This window comes from Buceros rhinoceros, unplaced genomic scaffold, assembly GCF_000710305.1.
Source record: "Buceros rhinoceros silvestris isolate BGI_N320 unplaced genomic scaffold, ASM71030v1 scaffold886, whole genome shotgun sequence".
Lineage (NCBI taxonomy): Eukaryota > Metazoa > Chordata > Aves > Bucerotiformes > Bucerotidae > Buceros > Buceros rhinoceros.
Genome location: NW_010416711.1, coordinates 99408 through 120641, shown reverse-complemented (window position 1 = coordinate 120641; position 21234 = coordinate 99408). Strand labels below are relative to the sequence as shown.

Sequence of the window (21234 nt, the reverse complement as noted above, 5' to 3'; positions counted from 1 at the left end):
AAGATCACACGGAATAGTAGTAGTAATAATAATAATAATGATAACAACAACAGGAGCAGTAACGACAATAATTATTATCATCACAGAATCATCTGGTTGGAAGAGACCTTTAAGATCATCGAGTCCAACTGTTCCCCCTGCACTGCCAGGGTCCCTAAACCATGTCCCTCATCATCATCATTCACTGTATATGAAGCATAGCATAGTAAAAAAGCATCTAAAAGTGTGTTATACATTACTTCTTCTCTGTTAACCCAAGTCCTTTAAAATTAAGAGGGCCGTAGTTCTGCCCAGTAACGACGGGCTGGAGGCAGGGCTGAGTTCATCAGTTAGCACAGCCAGTCCTGTGATGCTGCAGTCACAGGTCCCCGTGCACGCCGTACGTTAAAGGGGCACACTGACGAATGACGACTCTCACGGCAGGTTATTTATAACAGTCCTTTCCCAGTTTCATGAGAATAAAACCTTGAAGGAGAAAATACGTGATGTTTTCTTCAATAAACGCTGTTTCTAAAGCTGCAAATGGGCTACGTCCTCAGACGTGGATATATTGCAGAGCAATACTTACTAATAAAATACACAGCTTCTTATATTCTACATTTCTGCTTAGAAAAATGGTTTTATTTTCTTTGGAAACATAACAGAAAAGAAAAAAAAAATTAATTCTCTTTCGTAACTGAAAATAATCATTTATCTTCAAGGCTTCTGTCACAGAATACCCATGCCAACACAGGATTATATAATTAGTTCGTAGCGTGGAGGTGTAGCTGACCTTTTAAAATGTTTTAAGAGAGACATTTTCATTCCCACAGCTATCCAGACACACCATTAGAGTTTTCTACCTCCAGCTAAGGAAAAATATTTCCTCTTGCAGGTCTGTTTCAGCCCACACAGTGCTCTGATTCTAACTTAGATATTCTCTGCAGCAATCAAGCCAAGAGGCTTCTTCTTAATAATTCATAATTAAATCATAATACTGATTAAAAACAGATTTTTCTAATAAGACTGAGCAGCAATCAGAAGGAGTAGCTTTATTAGTAAAGAGAATAATACATACACAGATGAATTACAGATGAACAAACTCAAGAAATCTTATCAAGCCGATTCGCTGCGATTTGGCACTATTTAAATGGACACAGTTTCTTCTCCTAAAATACTACAAAGAGGAGTAAGAATAACGGCAGAAGTTTTCACTGTAGCCATCTCCATTTATAGCCATATGGATTTGCACTCTACAAAAATTAAGTAGTACAATAAGAAAACTCCTCTGCTCTGATTAAGTAAATGAATTTCTGATTTTTCACCACTGTCAGGCCACGCTGAAGCTCCTATTTTGAAGGGATAAGTGGTCACTTGACTCATTATTTAAAAGTATCAGCTGACTTTTTAAATGGATTCTTTTAGAAAAATCAAATTACCAGGATGAAGTACCCATGGGGTCTGGAGCTTCACCTCTGAGATGATCTTTACGAGCAGAAAATGCACTAATGAACCTGCCCTATGGATCAGCCATTTCAGAAAACGAAGCGATGTGAAGAAAATAACTTTCATAGGGAAATTAGTTAGTTAGGAAAAAAAATGAAGATGCTTCCTTCTGTGCCCCAAATTGAAGGTGCTAAGAAGGGTTTCACTGTTGGTAGACACCAGGAGTATAGACTCAGCCATGGAGAGCTTCTGGCACTTGGAGAAGCAAAATAATAGGAGAGTTGATGGCCAGGTCTGGAGGAGAGAGTGTGGGTTGGGTTGGGAGAATGTGGGCACCTAAAGGCTGGTGGCCTCCTGGTACAGGAACTGTTGAGCCAAGAGATGAAGAAACATGTGAGAGGAGGCACCGACCATAAGGGAATGGAAGAAGACCAGTATGCACAGAAGAAGATGAAGAGGCTTGTTAGTCCTTAACAGAAGATTAATTTAATAAACTTTCCATGACTTTGCTACAGAACTTCTGTGAGATTTTGGTCAGGATATTTGGTCTCCCTGTGCAAGACCACTTAATCCCTCAAACATTTATTAAGCACAGAAAGAAAGTACCTTTGGACTATTTTACCATTTCTGCTTCACCACCTTCTGCTAACTTCAAAACGTGCCCTTTGTCTCCTTTGCAGACACTGACACAGGGAAATCTGGTGACGAGTGCCACTGAATTTTAAACCTGTAAGAACTTCCATCAGAGGTGGAGACACGATTTTGTGACATTCACGATATTGCCAATTCGTTTGCCTGTAAAGTGATGGGTGGCTCTACTTGAGATGACCCTTCACGGTGCCCTCGCCTTTGAGAGGTGAATGAAAAAGCAAAGGTAACGTAAGTAGTTGAGCTAGAAATGAAAAGGCTGAATGAGAGAGGAAAGCAGCTCGAGACAGCACTTACTTCATTAACTCTACCTTTGCTGATTTTAAGAGTTGATCTTATAAAGTTCCACAGCAAATTACAATTATTTCCCAATTTAAAAAAAAATTTTTAAAAAAGATTTTGATCTGCTTGGCTGTTAATAATTCAAAGCTACGAAGACGTGAATTATTAAAATTAATCTTAAACCTCAAAATCTTTCATAATAATGGTATCATAAAATAGGATACTAAGAACTTCTGTCTGGCATGCTGCAATTTTTTCATCCATGGAGAAGGAGCTCAAGATTTTTACGTGACATCCTCGTTTTGGTATGCTCTCCGTACCTCAGCTAAACGCAGAGTGACTAACATCATCGATCATTCCCTTCATTACCATAATTTCAATCAATCATTTCATTATCCTCATGTTCAAACAAAAGATCGGCTTGGAATGATGTAGTGGCATGGAAACATTGTTTTCTAAGTTGGGGAAGCACTAAGATGGACAAAAATGACGTTGCTTTACTAATGAAAGAATAACACACAGAAAAAACCCACATCCTCCACGTTCACAGGAATTAGGACAGGGTCACACCCTGGAAACCGTGAATTCCACAGCGCCATGGAGAAAAAGGTAAGGTAAGAGGAGATGAAAACAAAAAAAATCAAATTTAACTAGTCAGCTGATAATATGACTGTCAGGCTGCTATTTCACATATCCACATTGATTCATACAGCGCAAAGAAAATCTCCGTGTGATTACAAAACTGCGAGCCCCGCGTTATTGAAAAATGAAAACTCATTTTTGCTTTCAATCACTGTCAAGCCCGTGATGAATCCCGACCACTGCCTCGCTCCGCAAAGTTTCCATAACAACTCCCTCTCCTGCCACCCGCCGATACTCGGCTGGCAGCTCCCCACCCCGCTCCAGCCTCTGCTGCTGCCGGCGTTCCGAAACCCGAAGGGATTCCAGAGGAGCTTTAAGTCTGAGGATACACTAAATGTATACGAAACGTCCAAGGTAATTTAAAAATGCTGATTTCCACCGCGGAAACAGCTGGACCGTTCAGTGAAAAGACTTTTCAGATATAAAAAAAGGTTTTGATCCCTTCTCTCTATTTTTCTGGTTTCTATTGTAATGGAACGAGAATGCTGGTGGGAAATTATGGATCTAAAAGCACTGAACAATTAAAATACAACGTGATTAGCCGTCATACGTATTTTCAAATAGGAATATTATTTTAACACACAGGCGTCTCCAAAGTGAATCTTCGCCGAGGAAAAGCGTGTTTGTAATTCACTTGAAGTATCGCTATCAGAGGAAAGACAGAGAGCTGACATGAAGTTAGTCTTCTGGGATCAAATTATTTTCCTCTATAAAAGTTAAAGCTCCTAAAATCTAATCTTCTGTAAAAGCTCACAAGAAAATAAAGAAAGAAATACATAATTTTTTTTTTTTTTTTTTTTTTTTTTTTGCAGAGCCAAAGAATTTTTCTGAACTTTTACGGTCTTCAGAGGATTTTGTTTTTTTTATTCTGTGTCTTTGGTTCTACTACCTCTCAGGTTGAAACCTATAGAAATGTAAATGATTCCTTTTATTACAAAGGCAAAATCGAATACAAAAAGACAACGATGCACTTTCTTCTTCAGTGGGAAAACCACTTCCAACCATATTGGTATTTTTTTTAGTTATAAAATTATCTTGAGACCACTGGAAAATGTCCAGTATAAGACCTCTGGAACAAAATTAGAATTTTTTGTTGTTTGTCCTGAAAAATATCCTTTGGTACAGTTAGGGGCAGCTCTTTGTGCCAAGAGGGTTCCTGCTTTGTCTCAGGCACCGGGCTGGAAACCTGGATCCCCAGTTGAGAAAATACTCCCCGTGTGATCTCACATCTAAACGATTCCACACGCTTTACGAAACACCGATGGTTTTGCAGCATGTCATACAGCAAAGGAAGCCAAGGATACTCCACACCTAGATGAATTTACCACACACTGGGAACGCCAGTTAATTTTTGCAACCCTCATATTTAATATTCTGTGCTAAAAGGTACTGTGAGTATACAAAGAAATGTCAATAAATGGCAAATATATAGTTTGAAGAAAGAAGAAACACTGTCCCAGTGCGTGCGAGTGGGAGGAGGATTCAGGGTTTGGAATTTCACATTACTGAGAAGAATTTCTGAAGTCAGCCTTAGAACATTAGAAAGCAAAACTAAATTGCCAATTACACCAACCAACATTACCACAAAATATTTTCTCTTTTGATTTTAATGGGATATTGTCACTGTATTATGGTTACTGAAAAAAAAAAAAGAGGTTGATCATGTTTGTTCTTGTGGGTTTATCGAATGACAAATAAATGATGTCAGATTTGAAAAGATGAACTTTAGCTCCAGTTCCAAGACAGTTTTAAATGGTAAAGAGACGGACACAGGGTGAACGCTTTAACGTCTGAGTGTTCTCCAAAGCAGCATTAAACTGCCTCTGTACAGCAGTTGGCCCCAACCCACCTGACTTAAAATTTTTTACCTGCCAAGCGATCAGATCCTTCAGTTTTTCAATCTTGTCATGATCTTCTGGATGCTCGTGCATGTATTTTTCAGTAAAAAAAGCCTAGTCACGAGAGAGAAATGAGTCAGAGAATGAATCGACGTCCACCACGGAGGAGTTACCTACAGCAGATAAATGGTTCAAGCCAAAAGTTCTGCAAAATCGCAGTGAGAGCTATGAATACAAATGAAAATCTAGGAAGGAGACATTCAATTTAACAATGGTTTAAGATTAAGACATTAAATTTTGCAGTCAGGAAAGCAGGCAGATGAGCATATGGTGGTGGAGACCAAATCTCATGGGCATCTCTGCAGAGGACTTGACAGGTCTCGGGAATGTCTTTCTAACAGTTCCCAGGACATGAGGGATTTGGGGAGATGAAACAGGTGAGAGTTACAGAAGGACATAAACCCGCTGGTCAGATTATTTAGACATAGTTGCAATTAACTGGTATCTCAGAAGTCTCTACCATTTGACTCATCCTTTAAAACTCGGCATTTCAAAGCAAAGGAGAGACCAGCCGTCGGTTCCTTTGGTCACCGACGTTCACCCAGAAATTCCTGCCTCGGCTCCGATGTCCAAGCGCACGGGAGCGCACGCTGGGAACGTCATCGCTCCCAGTGCCTCGGTCTAGTAAGACTGTCCACCAAGTCCCTGCGTAAGAACTCGTGCTGCTACTCTTACCAACTCTTACTTAAATGCAGAAAGGCAACAATTTTTCCAGAAATATCAGAAAGACACTGAAAATGGTAAGTTTTAAGCCACGTTCTATCTAAGGGGAGACTCGCATAGTCTTTATCTACAAAACCACACCCATGCCCACACCCAGCAGCGTTCTGGGAGCGTCCAGACTGAAAAGAGGTGTAGATCTGCAGGACAGACAATTTGGATGTTACCTTCTCGTAGTTTGCGAACCCTCCCATGACCGCAGGATCCACAATGCCATTAAGGAGCATCGAGAGAGGGTTAATGGGTAGATTTGGATCATTTAAATGCTGTTGAACCATATTATTGATCTTATCATTCGTTAGCTGCATGGTTTCTATTGCATTTTCCAGGGGACTAATTTCAACCTAAAATAAAAACGAAAGGAGATTGTAATCAAAGGAGCAGAGTTTTTAACCTGCCACTGGACTCTCTGTCCACCAAACCACCACGATGAGACACATCTCAGGACTTTGAGAACGACAGATATTTTAATCAATAATTAACAGAAAGGGTGGCTTCAGCCATTTAGGTATTTGGTGACTCTATAACGTGGTTACTGGGAGGATAATCACTATCAGTGGAGAAAGTTAAATGGATTTCGCTGCTGCAGGACGGATTACATCTCAGCACAACTGCACAGCACCCAGAAAGGCTCTGACAGCAATCACGTGAGGTTTTGGGAGGATTATGGAGAACATCAGAGATTACGAGTCAGTGAGTTTTAGCAGTACAAAGAAGATCCAGCTTAACGTAATAGTGAGAACGAAATGATAACTTAACGTGGATTTTCTGATGGAAAAAGTAATCCTAAGCAGCTCAAAAAATGAAGAAGATATTTTTGCAGTGATTATTTTGGTGTATTTCCAAGGAAATCAAGTTTAATGTGATGAAGAGATGAATTCTGAGCTGTCTGCCGTGCTTTTTCCCACAAGGTCACTTTTCCTTCACCTGAACGTCAATAGCTGAAGGAAGAAATTTTCCTTCTCACAGAGCCTGGACTTGAAGAGAGCTCCTCAGAGGTCTTCCTGGGGTGAGTTACCTTTTATACCGTCGAAAACTTGCTTGATTTTAACTGACCGATCTCCAACTATTATTTATGACCAGATACTGTGTCTTTCAGAATGACAGTTGCTCACGTCGGAAAACCAATATTAATATATTTAAAATATTGCTAAAATATGTACATTTAGTGAATGGGCTCAGAATTACTAACGCGAAGCAGCCCAGAGTGCAGACAGTCCTCGCTGGAAGACGCAGCCTACTTTCATTAAAAAAATTATGTGGTAGGAATAGAAAAAGAAGGTTAATTGAGGCCTGTGAGGAAAATGCAAGTATATATTTGATTACAGCCTAATTTACATAAATGCTACATACACAAAGCAGCACTTCTACCTGGCCATCAGTTGCTTACCACGTTGCTGAGAACCACTTATAATCAAATCTCTTTCATTGTTCCTCTTACACCTGCCATCTGATTACATCACGGGTGTTTTAATTAGCATTTTAAAACGTCTGCCGGGGGAATTACGCTGAAGGCAGGTAGCGAGCCCCGCGTTTCCGCGGTGGCTGTGGAGCAGGCCAGGCTCTGACGGACAGACGGCGACTGCCGCCGGGAGCTGAATGCTCTACGAGTCAAATGGGGACTGGGAAAGGGGGACCATGCTCAGCATCTGGTTCGGCGAGAGCGGTTGAGAACATCGTACGCTAAATTTAGGATTCTGCCATTTGTATTAATGGGCTTATAACTATGCAATAATTTGTTGATGAACCATTGCTTTTAAAGCTCTTGAATATCTACAGAAATTAGCGCTTATTGAGCTGACAGCCATATTTTTTGACCGTTCTGTATCAGCAATCACGGCTTCCTTGCTCGTTCTCCTTTCTTTTACTCCCCTTACAACCCTCCCTCTCATTTTTTAAAAGCAGATGGGGAACTGCCCTTCTCATCGCACCGCTCTAAGCTGTGCTTGGGGACCTGCTGAAAGCTATTTAATAAAATATTTGTACTTGTAAATGATGAGCCTTGCCCAAGGAGCTTGCTGGACACTACTCAACCTATTCAGAGCAAACAGAAACAATACACTCCTGATGCATTCGCAACAAAAGAGAGACTTTTACAAACCAAGTGCAATTCAACACCCAGTTTCTAATTCACCGTCTGGCCCCAGCAAATGTTTCCCCTACTTGTGTCCAGCTCAAACAAATCAGATACGGAGTAATGACTGTGTACAGCAAATTCCCTGCAGATAATAAACAGACTGAAAAGGTTTACGTAAAGTAGTCGGAAGGAATTTTAAAAGCAAATAGATTTAAGGAAATTATGCGTGTTCCTAAGGGTTATGTAACAGAATACACTGCATTTATTACTCAGTTCTCTCTCAACGCTGATTTGAAACGATCTCACCTCTTCCTTTAAAGATACTCCAGCTCCATCAATACAACACGAAATGCGCACAGCTACTTTAATTCACCGTCTTTAGTGAAACATCAGTAACACCTGCATCCATAATCAAAATTTAACATTATGGGGATGTAAACATCGTGATTGTGCTTCCAGCATTTTAGCTGACAGGAATCTTCAAGAAAGTCAACACCAGTTTAGTAGTAACTATGCCAAAGCTCGGACCAAAGTTACCCGTTGCCGTCTTCCCGCATACCGTTAGGTTCCATTCCGGCCTCATTTTCATCCCTGTGACTCACATAATCCTTACGTATACAAAGCTTATAGAAAGCACTCTCCCAGGATTTATGCACGTTCCCTGACAAGCACCGCGCTCAAGGTGCGTGTATACAAATTGCCTGCATAAAGCAGCCTGTCAGCCTCTGCTCCGAACGCGGGAGGCAGAGAGAACTTTCATCAGATTTGCCAGCCTTTACAAGCAACACTTTCTGCAATCACGAAGATAAATACAATCTTCTCTATCAGGATTATATTGAAAATACAAAATTCATTAAAAATTCAATGCGTTTTATTCAGCTGCCTGTTACTGTCAAACATGACATTCATATTCTGTTACTATAGATACCACAGTAATTTTCTGCATTACTTCTGTTCATCTAAATACAACTGTCCAACAGAACCTCAATGGAGCAATGAAGAAGGTTTTAATTAATCATATGCAAATTGTTCTTTTCCTTTAAAAATAAGCCTCACAAGAGAGATTTAAAAACTGCAGTAACAATGTTTTTATTGCTACTTAAAAATTACAGCTGCGCAAGAATGATTTAATCTTAAAGGCGTTTAATGGATACGTCTTATCCAAACAGTCTAAATGGTAGAACAGAGAAATGCGTAATTTGGAGTTACTCGGGGAGGTTGCTGGGGTATATTTTAGCTAACTATGGAAAAGAAACAAAAACAACCTTTAACCACAAACAATGAGTAGAGAAGAAGCGCAGACACATACAATGCATCTGATTGATGGTGTATTTTGAATGAACTACAATCCAACTACCCAAATCCTCCGTTCCAAAATTCAGCCTAGGTTCATTCTGATGGTTCCCCTCCACCACCCTGGACCTCTCTTGGCTTTAGGCACAGGCTGTAGTGGCTCACCCGCTGAATGCCGGAAATAAAAGCACTTCAAGGACTTGATCGGACCTTGCCCTAAAGGCCTGGAAGAATGAGCCCACAATTCCTCCCCTGAGGAGTGGAAAAGCATTACTGGAGTCTCCCTCAGTCAATGATCGGCATCTTCAGCAAGTTCCCCTTGTCTCAGGATGCCAGATACAGCCCCCACCGAGTGCTTGCTCAGAGCTGAAGCACAGTCGCATGCAACCATAAATGCTCCCTGGCTGGATGAGAGCCCCCCCCTTTTACGCAACCTCAATAAAGCCAAACGGATCTTACCATGAAAACTGATTTGACTTCAAACCACCTCAGGATCCCCGGTAATTTATATGCTGTCACATAGATGGTTCTCTCAATCCACATATTCTGCAAATAAAACATAAACATCACGTTACCCGATTGCTCACGTTTATCTTAAGGAAAGCCTTAGACCATTATCATCAGGAAAAGGAACTGCAGCACAACAGACGTTTACAAAGCTGGGGGAGGGCAACTCGAACGGTACCTGCTCGGGGAAGATGATGCAGTGGCACTGACTTTAACCTGATACACGGTTTAGCAGAGAACACCTCCCTCATACCAAAGGAGAAGAGGTACAAGATCCCATCGGTCTTACTGGACTGTCATTCCTCCCACCCTCCACAACCCCTCAACATCTTGATACAGGGACTGCTCCGTCCCCAGGCAGGCAGCGGAGCAGAGGGACGGGCTCCCTGGCATGTGATGCTGTCCCCATCCCCAGAGGCTTCAAGATCCGCAGGGGTCAAGCTCTGAGCAGCAGGTCTGACCCCAGAGCTGGCCCTGCCTGGGGGTGGAGTTGGAGCCCAGGTCCCATCCTGACCCGCATTTGCGATTCTGTGATTTCATCGGAGCTGTAAACTGCAACAGCTTCGCTGTCACAACCCTTCGGTTTGAGTTGAAGGATACACGATTTAACATCTCTTCATGCATGCGCATTCGGTTCATAACTGATGTCAAAGCCACCTCTTGAGCTGATCTTGCTAGAACTGGCGTATGTTGGTAGTTCATCTTACCTATCACGAGGCTTTTTTTGGACTAAATTTACTCCATCCTCCATTAACAGAAGTTTTCAAAGTGATTTAGACATACCTAAATTTTGTTATCTATGCTCAAAACATATTGTACCTGTAGCACTCTCCACCATTATGGTTTTAGAAAAAGAGGGTTTCCTGCCTCCTCAGTTAGATGAGCAAAGTAGCAATTTTTGATATAAGAGCCTCCAAGAAAAGCCAAAGACACCGAAGGAGTCTCTGAATGAATCCAGCTGGAGCTGTAGGAAACCACACACTCAGCGTTTATTGGCAAATGTTTTAGATCAGAGCCTGTTACTACACAGGAGCCCAAGTTCTTCAGTCAAGAATGGCTGCATTAATTTATTAATTACTACTATACTACTACTACTACTTTACTACTAACTGTGCCCACTAGAACCCCTGTGGGCAAAATGGTATCTATAAAAAGAAAGGCAAATGACTTAATATAACCTGTTGTAAACCTTTTGATGAATACAAGTGGCGCTCAAAGGGTGTTTTATTGACCAGTAGATGAAACATATGCTTTAGTAAAATAAAAAAAAAGATACTACAGCGAAAACATTTTTAGGTGCCTTGCTGGAATCATCATGGCAAGACAAGTTTTGGCAGGACATCTGTCTTTTCAGGTATAGCTGTTTCAACCTTCTTTCTCAGAACAGTTGGTTTTTAACAAAATAAAACCAGCTTTGTCCATTTTTTTCTATTGGGATAAACCAGAACGTGGTAAATTGGTTGATTTAAATTTCTATGAAAAATAATAACGTTTGAACCTAGAATTTATTTTAAAATGACTAAAACCTAATGAAAGGTTCAGATTCTCCAAACGGAGGGGAATAAACAAGCAAACACCCAAAGTACTGTATTTTTTCTTTTACCGCAAATTCATTGTCCGGGTTTTTCTCTCCTTTTCGAACAGGGCGCGAATACTCAAACCGCTGGACTTCATTCACCCTGTAGAAACTGGAAAAAGGGAAAAGCACAATTAAAAAAAGAATTAAAAACTACGAGTTGAGGAATTGCTGCTGAACTCTAGTACTAAAAAGTAAAAAGTTTATGGGATCACTGGTTTCCAGTGGGTTGGAGGGACTCTCTGCTCACATTAAGAAGACCCATGAAATGTCCTCTGAAGTACTACCCTCCTTGGCTGCATCCAGATTTGTTATCCAACAACTAGTTCAAGTGCTATAAAGGGGAATGAGAAAATTGCAAAACCAACCCAAACTCACCTCACGATTTGTTCTGACACTGGCCTGTGAAATTTAGATGGTAAGTCCAGTTTTGGCTTCACAGTAAAGCACTGAATATCTGAACCCAGCGGTTAAGAACTGAAAAGCGAATTTCAATCATGTGGAAGAGGCAGCTCAACAAGAACGCAAAGAGAATGCAAAACCAAAGCCCAAAATTCATAGCATCACAGACTGGTTTGGGTTGAAGGGACCTTCAAAGCTCACCCAGTCCAACCCCTGCAGGGAGCAGGGACATCTGCACCCAGAGCAGGGGGCTCAGAGCCCCAAGGGCCAACCTGACCTGGGATGGTGACAGGGATGGGGCTGCTCCCACCTCTCGGGGTAGCCTGGGCCAGGGTCTCACCACCCTCAGTGTAAAACATTCCTTCCTTCTCTCCAGTCTGAATCTTCCTCTTTTAGTTTAAATCCATCACCCCTTGTCCTGTCACAACAGCCCCTGATAAAAAGTTCTTCCCCATCCTTCTTATAAGCTCATTTCAAGCACTGAAAGGCCACACTAAGGTCTCCCCGGAGCCTTCTCTTCTCCAGGCTGAATACCTCCAACTCTCTCAGCCTGGCCTCACAGTGCCCCAGCCCTCTGATCATGTTTGTAGCCTCCTCTGGACCCTCTCCAACAGGTTCATGTCCTTCTTGTGCTGAGCATTAACGCTTTACACCCATGAAGACAGAAGTGCAACGTCTCCTGCTCATATTGCCCATAAATCCTCCATCTGTGCGGCTGCATGAGCCGCTGCACAACCCAAGGATACACTGGCCGGAGGAGTTTTTAATGTCATCGCCCGGTGGAGACGTCGTTTTCATTTTCTCTGCGTTTGGAAACTGAGTCAATAACCTCGCTTCGAAGTCTTCGCGGCGTTCATACTCCTTTCCCCGGTAAATGAAGACTTTGTTCTGGAAACAAATTGAGAGGTGAAATGCTAACACCAGAACCCTCAGTAACGCACTGGGACCTCAGAAGCCTTGACTCCAGCGCTGTTAAGTAAGAAATTTCACATTCCTCTAAGTATGATGTAATCAATAGTTTACGAATACTTTATGTTAATTCAATAAAGCACAAATGGATTTCCTCACCTCCAGCTCAGTACTGGGAGCATTAAGCACGCGCTTATCTTTAGACCTGTGTATAAACCTCACTAAAGTCCATGGGATCCAACTACGTGATTTCAAGGCTCTGTAGAACAGGCGCCCACTGAAAATGTACTCAGACAAACCACGTCCTCTACCAAAGCCAAGATCTCCCTCCGTAATTCTTCTCAACCACCTTCCACAGATAACGTGGAATGGATGTGAATAAACAGAATTAGGCTTTCTATACCCTGACATGTAATAAAAGGTATTGACGTGAGCAAGCAAGAGTAGCAGAGGAAAGGACAAGCAGAAAACGATGCCAATTTCAGGAGGAAGGTCCAAAGACAGATTTTTAGAAAGTCTGATACACCCCAGATGTCACATCAGGCTATTAGGTTTTTGCTGCTGAGCAGTTGGCTGCACAGAGCGTAACTTTTAAATTAGTATATTGTATTTCTAGGGTTGGTTTCTTCTTCTGACAATAAAAAAAATTAAGATATATTTTATACAGTACTGAGCAGACACATTAAATTCTAAAGAAACACGCAAAGGATGAGTTGCACGTTTTTAACTGATCAAACACATTAAAGGAACTTCTGACAGGAATGTAACACTTGCATCTGAATACGCCCGACCTCACTGCTCATCTCAGAAGGAACCCCTGCTGAAAAAACTACACAGCACTTACGAGAAAAAGGGTATAGAAACCTGGGTAGAAACCTGGAATAGTTCAGATTTGCCCAATGGGGTTTAGTTCTGCAATGGCCCCTTTTGAAATGCAGAGGAAATAAAAGAATAGTCTATCTGGGGAAAAAAAAGGCAGATGCCTAAGAAACATATATATATACATATCCGTAATTCCTGTGTATATACCTGTAATTCACAGGAAAACTTGCAACAGAAGAAAAACCTTCTATTAAGGATTTTCTCAAGCAGCAAGGCACTTCACAGCCTGTTCTTCAGAGTTTTTATTGCTCATTTATGACAAATTGGCCAATCCACAAGGCTTTCGTAAGGCATGGTAAGTGTTTTTCCCCACTTTTTGTGTTGGGAAGAGAAAAAGCAGTTTGCCGTTAATGCATCAGATTAACACTGTCCTGCATCGTATCCCTCTGACTCTGCAGTTTAACAGGGCACTTCCCGGGACGCTGGCGCGGTGCTCTCTGCATTTTTGCAGCTCTCTGCGTGGCTGAGTCAGAGGCTGAGATGGGCTAACCCAGGGCTACCCCGCGCAGCCGGTCAGGACAGCTCGCTGTGCCCGTTGTGGTCCCGGGTAACCTCTCTCTGGTGAGCAGCTCTGGATCGCGGGATGTTCCCCATGCTTCTAGAGGATAACATGTACTCTGCTGAGTGTGACTGGACGTGTGACAAAACTGCACGACGACTGACAGCCACAAGCCCCTCAGCAAGTTATCAGTGACTTTAGTGTTTCATCATTCACTGTGCATCCGTTGTTTTGAAGATTCCTGATAATGTGAGTCTTCCCTATAACAATATCATAAAATATTTATTCAATTGTTTTCTACAGATATCACAGGGTCCCAGACTGGTGAGGGTGGGAAGGGACCTCTGGAGATCACCCAGTCCAACCCCCTGCTAGAGCAGGGTCACCAGAGCAGGGTGCCCAGGATGGCGTCCAGGTGGGCTTGGGATCTCCCCAGAGCAGGAGACTCCACAGCCTCTCTGGGCAGCCTGGGCCAGGGCTCTGCCACCCTCACAGTAAGAAATCTTCTCCTCATGTTCAGGTGGAACTTTCCATGTTCCAGTTTGTGCTCGTTGCCCCTTGTCCTGTCACTGGGCACCACTGGGAAGAGTCTGGCTCCATCCTCCTGCCACCCGCCTTTTAGCTATTGATCAGCACTGAGGAGATCCCCAGTGGGTTGGTCAATCTTAACAGTGTCTCCTTCTTACTGGATAGTAGATGTAGTAAAACTTAGGAAATAATTAACAAACATTTTACAAGCATCTTACTAAAGCTTTTTTACTTAATGTAGAACCAACAGTTTTTGCTGTTTGACGCTTGATCAGTGCTGCTGCACATACGGCACTCGACAGGTATTTCAGACAGCCCGATGACTCCTGAGTTTTTCCGCATCGCATCTCCTCAGAGTTGGTCTTTTCATGCTCAGGGTAGCTTGCACGCCCTCATGCCTTTGTGTCTGTTACTAACACATGGCTCTGCCGCTTTGCAGAGCTCCGTTTCACAGGCGTTGGGGCAGCTCTAGGTACCAATGAACCTGCCATCTTCCTGTAGAGTCTCCTTGGCATGAGTTGCCCAGACACAACGTGGAGACCAAGCAGCGGGCTAAGGGACGAGAGCACATCTCCCAGGTGTTGTTTGGGGGTCTGCACACAATGGAAGCTGCAAAATATGCTTTTAGCCTGGCAGTTCCTGCAGTGCCTGGCAGTTCCTGCCTGGTGTCAGCTTTCTTCTTTTCAGCTGCAAAGAACTGACAATCTGCTGCACTTCTCAGGAGGCCTAAACGGTACCAGGACGCCTGCAGAACAGCATCCCACGGTGTACGAAAAGCACATTTGCTGCTTCTTGGGATGATTCAAGAGTCTCAGCTTCTTTATACGGGCTTTAGTACATCTGACTAAGTAAAAGTTTTATTTCTAGGGATTTTTTAAAGCCTTTCTCTACTTCATTTACACCATGAAAGACCAGCTGACCACAAGCAACCTGACAAAGCCAGCTTTATCAGCACTCACTGGATTTATCCAGTCAGCTGGGTGTCAGCACAGGCTTGGGTTTGCTCCTGGTATTTATTATGGCATAATCTAAGAGAGTTAATAGGGAATTACTCAGTTATGAACAGGAACTCACCTCCTAAATGACTATTTCCAGGAGGAAACCTACCACCAGACCCTGGCCCGAGACTAAAGCTCTAAACCCCTGGACTTGGAGAATATTCTGAGAATAGCAGCAATAATTTAGTTCCCCTGTCTCTTGAACTGCCTTAATCTACTATAATTCCTCTGCAGGGAGAGAGTCTCTTTCCAAATGGAAAATCCTCCTCTCTTAAGACAGGTACGAGCGGCTCAACAGCTGAACAGCTAACGTGCTCTTTCCATGTCAGCGACTGCCCCGTGCCAGAGCGCAGAGATTCATGACACAGATACAACTCGGATGTGTTAAATCCCCACCCTTCTTTAGCCACTAATTCAACTCCATAACAATCCTGGTAGGGTGGAAAAAATCTAAAATGTTACTGGATATACGTCACTGACATCAACCAAGTGACATATCTTTTAAATTGACACGTGACTCGGGAAAATCAATGATAAAAGATTCTTTTATCGCACACACCTCTGCTATTCAACTGCATTTTAGTGACTATGCTGGAAAGGACACTCACAGGACAACACAGGCACATACAAAATGCTCCTCTACCATACTCAGATATATATACATACACCGGTCAGGGAAAAGTGGCATCATGTAGAAGGTGCAGGTGATTACCCTGCTTTATGGATGGGGTGGTCTATCTTCAGTTCTAGCGATAACCCAAAGAAGTATGAAGTATTGGATATGTCTGAAGAAAAAGCTTCTCCACTAAAATTCAACTTTTCCGTATTAGAAACTGGAACGGAAAAACCAATGTTTGTTTTATGTCCAGTGTGAGGTGGACTGGAAATAATGTACAGACATACAGTGATGTGCCTCCTCCACAGCTGAGGGACTGTCGGTGTATTTTTCTAGCAGAAATTAGAACTATGAAAATATGCTACTCTCTCTGGGAAACTTAGCAGCCGAAACCCAGCTGCAGTGTTATCATGTGGGAAATACTATCTCTACTAGCCTTGTTTGTTAGCTCTAACCAAAATACTCACCACGTAGAAACTAACCCCTTTTACCCAATTATAGTGCTTTAAGAGATGTGTGCTGTCTGTGTAACAGAAACACTGGCCAATCACCATGTAGTTAGTTGAGTGGACAAGAGTCTACAAATTGGGATGTAATGTGAACAATAAACGGGTCTCGCTACACACCATATTGGCGTATGAGCGATTCGTTCACTTCAGCCCAGAGCCTGCTGTGGGTCGCGACAGGGACATGTCCAAAGGCAGAAACCTTGCTGCTGTCTGCGGGAAAAGGTTGACACTTACCCGTATGAATGTCGGGAATCCCTGGCCGTAGTATCCGACAGCAAAATAGTCTGGTTTCGGTCTTATCACTTTCACAATGTTTTCGTAGAACTGGGCTTGCTTCCTCTGCAAAACAACAGGAGGAATTTTAATGGCCTAAACTTTAAGGAGATTCCATATAATTAAGATCTAGATCTCTCTTCTGCGGATCTCGAGCTTAAAGATGTAAAGAAGATTCACTCGCCCCTTTTCCTTCACCTTTCTATCAGATATATGCTGATATTTTAAAACACTGGGCTTGGCAGCCCTTATTTTTATGCTCATCTTGGTGACCCTCACTGGTCCATATCCAGCATCTCAATTTCGATGAAGCTCACGCATCTGCAAGGCAGCCTGAGTTCCCGGTTGTGACACTGCCGATGCCGACGCCCTGGAACGATGGAGCACATACCTCCAACACCAGCTCATCTCGATGGTGCTGACTTCTCAGCTCTCGGCTGTTACATTGCATTACTACTTTCTTCTACTACTACTTTTCCATATTTACAACTATTTATTTGCATATGGAAAGCAGCAGTTGAGAATGGCAGGAAAATGGAACAAATACGCGCATGTCAGACGCCATCTGTTTTCAAAGCGGAATCCTTCTTCATCTCAAATGATGAAATAATAAATATGCAGCTTCAGACTGTATGTTCATTAACTTATTTTTAGTCCACGACATTCTGTAGGAGAATGAATTCTGATTGGGGGGCAGGTTTATTACTGCTCCCAAGAAGATTACAAAGACTCAGATCTGCCATATATTTCTCAGTTCACCTGTAGCAAAATTATTTTGTCATTTGTGAATTGTCCTTCAGTCTAATATTTAATATTGCTTGAATAAAAGACAACAGGGAGAACAAAAAGAAACAATAAAACTTTTGAATTTTATTGGGGGTTGAAAAAAAAGGAACTAGGATGCTAATGCTGTTCAGCAGCAGCAATAAGAAAAGTGATGGGGTATGTGAGACCTTACTCATAGGAGAGCGTGAATTTTGATCTTTGCTTTATTAGGGATGAATGGCCAATGGCAGTACTAGGTTTTGTGACATCTCTCTCAACTTTTTCTCTCTGCTAAGTAAAGGGCAGATAAACTCAGTTTTCTGATGTGAGAATGATGGGTCTCCCCTAGTAGAAGAAGGAGAAACTCCATTTCCACACGCAATTGAACTACACCTGGTTTATACCACTGCCTGGAATTACATCACTTAATGTCAATGTGCAAATCCAGACTTGTGCTCCAAAACGGATACTGTATGAGTGGGTGCCTCCGTGACAAAGCTGTTCGTGTTCCCATGCACAAGCGTAAAGGAGATGGAAAATTAAAAATGAGGAACCTGGAGAGTAGCTACTCACTGGTGGATAATCACAGCTGACACATGAGAATCATCTCTAGCTGAGGAACGACCTCTATCAGAGTCCTTTTATACCGAAATGAAGAATATTCTTTATTGAGCGCAGCCCAGCTGACAGCAGCGCAGGCAGCGGGCCAAGGAAGGCTCTTCCAGCATAACGTAACACCTGAGAAATGCTCTGTGTAGAGGAGACATCCTCCACCTCCTGCACTGCAAAGCTAGGTGAAACCAGGCTCCAGATCTATTGGGCAAACCCACAGAGCCTGTCACGAAACCCAGTCAAAATGCTGCAAAAGAAGGACCATCCAAAAGGGATATAAATTCAGCTCCAGAGAGCTGGAGGACAGAACCATGGACAAAACCCCCCCAACATGTAAAGGAGTGAAGAAACCATAAAATTGAAAGGAGGGTTATTTACCTTTATTCTTTCCTCCCCAAGAAAGGAGATTCTGGGGAGATGGGGATGGAGGTGCCTCTGGGGATACGGCTCCCAGCCATCCTCGAACTGAGTGTCAGTGTCAGTGGAGAAAGAGGGTGCAATGACACCACAGTAACGCCCAGCTCAGACAGGCTGGGATAAAGCACATAAACAATTCGAAGAAATTAAGGACAATGTTCTCTGGTGAGTGCAAACGTAAAATGTACCAAAAGCCTGAAAGTCAAGAATTTTCTGAACCGAACTGGAATCACGTCCCAACTCCTGCGAAAATGGTTGAGAAGTTAGGAGGGATGGTGACAACTGCCATTTATCTCCTTGGAGAAGAGCAGGAGCAAAAAAATGGTGCAGGCAATAATGAATGGGTAACGTCAGGGCAAAAATAACTGACTCTAGACATGAATGCGTGGGGATTATTCATACCTAAAAAAAGAAACCTGAATATGGAAAGACACTTGAGAGAGAATGGGGATTTTTTTTCCTGTTCCCATTTATATTTGAATTCCAAATTTTCCTTTTATACCATAAATAAATCAGCTTAACATTACCAAAATATTTTTCTTTCAGCTGAAAAAAACCCCAAAGAATAAATTCCATCTTTTTCAGGCAGTCCAGTGGTAGCCAGTGAAACAGCATTTGTCCAACAAAGCCAAAGCAGGCATCTATTTCTGCATTTTACTGTCATAAGAGATATTCAGTGAAATTGTAAAAGCTTAGAAATGAAATTCTGAAAAAATTGTTGCAGTGTCTAGGTCATTAAGAAAACCTACCAGCAGTTCACTGAGTTGTTCATAATCAAACATTTCGTTTTCATACTGCTCTGCAAGTTCTTTACCCAAGGCAATGGCTTCTTCCCACATCTGTTGGCATAAAAAAAATCAAGAAATAACCACAAAGAACCTGAATTACATACCTTGGTTAAACAACATTGGAATAAAATACAGCGAAATCAAACGCAACAAAATGCATTGTGTCACATGCCGGAAAACACTGTGCATCCGACGTGCCAAATAGCCGTGGCAGTGTTACCCACATGTCTCCGTTTGATGCAAATCGAATAAAATGATCCAATTGCTTCAGAAATAAAATGACTCCTGCTATCCCAATCGGATACTCCATAATGTGTAAACACTGCCTGCCCACAAAGAAACCCAGACCCTCGGGCCTTGCATAGATGCTATTGATTGATTATAGCTCATAGTCACCTCTCTCCCCCTCTAATATCTATAATCTATATTAGACAGGACAGGCAATTTGCAGATATTGCTTTGAACAAATATTCATTCTACTTCCATCGGTTCTTTTTCCTCTCTTGTTCTTCAACCATGAAATTCAGCAGCCGTCTCAACTGACCCGAAGAAATTTAACAATATCCTTCAGCTCTTCAGAAGCCAACAATCTTAATGAGGAGCAGCAAAAATGTTTTTAAATGTGTATTTTTTCCCCCCCCACTCTAAATACAAAGTGCCGCTCAACCCCCAAAAGATGTTTAAATTAGCACACCAGGCTATCTAAGATCAAACTTGATGATCTGCCTCTGCTGCTGAAATAGCTTGGCACTGCTGACCTCACTTTATTAAAAAAATGAGGTTTGGAATGAGTTATAAATCCATGTGGTTCATATTACCCTTCACCTTAAATTTAAATCCCCCGTCTACACCACCTAATTCTCCTCTCAGCATCAGGCAACATGTTCCCTGCCCTAGTGAAGCACCGAGGTGGCTGCAGCTGGAGCAAGGAGGGCTGAGGAAAAGGGCTGAACACACGTTCCCCCTCGCTCCCCAAGACATCCACCTTTGGGAGAGAAGAGTTTGAGATGAAGCCCCACAACTTCCAAAGATGGTGGGAGCTGGATGGTGGGGAGAGAGAAAGGGAACGGTGCTCCTAGGGAAACCTTCATGCTCAGAATCCATTCCTGCACCCATCCCATACAGACCCCCCAATCCCACCTACCTTAAAATACTGCATAAAGAAGAAGTATTTACCCCCCAAGACTCTCCAAAGCCCAAAAGCCCCCCAAAATACACAAATGAAATCACAGAATCATAAGGTTGGAAGAGACCTTTAAGATCATCGAGTCCAACCGTTCCCCCTGCACTGCCAGGGTCCCTAAACCATGTCCCTCAGCACCACCTCAACACGTCTGTTAGACTCCTCCAGGGATGGGGACTCCACCACCTCCCACCACTCAAAGCCCAAAATAAATGTTGAGTGAATTTCATTTGTCTTTTGAACTGCAAGTTGAAATCACATTTCTTAGAATATCAGTAAAACTCGGAAAAAATTACGACTTTTAGGAAAATCTCTGGTTCCAGATGCTGATTTAAAAATCAGAGTAAAATATTAAAAGTTCATACAACTATCAATAGGACCGAGACTGCAGCCAGCACCGGCTGAGGAGTCAGACAGGGCACAGCTACCTGTGATTTAGTGGCAAAAACACCAAGCTGGGACCTAGAGTATCTTCTTCTTCCTAATAATGCGGAATTTGGAGCCCAGCCAGGCTGGATCTTCAGCACATCTTCTCCCGTGTATATGTGCCAATTTTGTGCCAATGCCACAAAAGCAAGACATGGCTTGAATCCCACCAGGGGATGCCTTCCATCCCTGCTGCTCCCTGGAAATGAGGGGCCAACTTTCAAGCGGAAGGAACCTGTGCCACCCACCAGGATGGACTGAAAGATTGTCCTGGCAGGCTGAGAGGGAAGGGATGGAAAGCAGCAGCCTGAGTGACATAAATGAAGACAGAAAGCTCGCGAGGGGCAGAGCCCGGGACC

The 21234-nt window shown here is 42.6% G+C and overlaps 1 protein-coding gene across 1 annotated transcript in view; it reads right to left on the bottom strand.

The window, feature by feature from the left end:
- LOC104494977 (dedicator of cytokinesis protein 1) overlaps positions 1–21234 on the bottom strand; it is a gene marked incomplete at both ends in the record, with an annotated part of 118316 nt that overhangs the window by 19023 nt on the left and 78059 nt on the right. Inside the window, 8 exons of the mRNA XM_010137886.1 lie at positions 4866–4949; positions 5783–5959; positions 9445–9531; positions 11096–11180; positions 11447–11525; positions 12217–12358; positions 16646–16750; positions 19228–19317. Coding sequence (XP_010136188.1) covers positions 4866–4949; positions 5783–5959; positions 9445–9531; positions 11096–11180; positions 11447–11525; positions 12217–12358; positions 16646–16750; positions 19228–19317 — 849 coding nt within the window. The remainder of the gene's footprint in view (positions 1–4865; positions 4950–5782; positions 5960–9444; positions 9532–11095; positions 11181–11446; positions 11526–12216; positions 12359–16645; positions 16751–19227; positions 19318–21234) is intronic.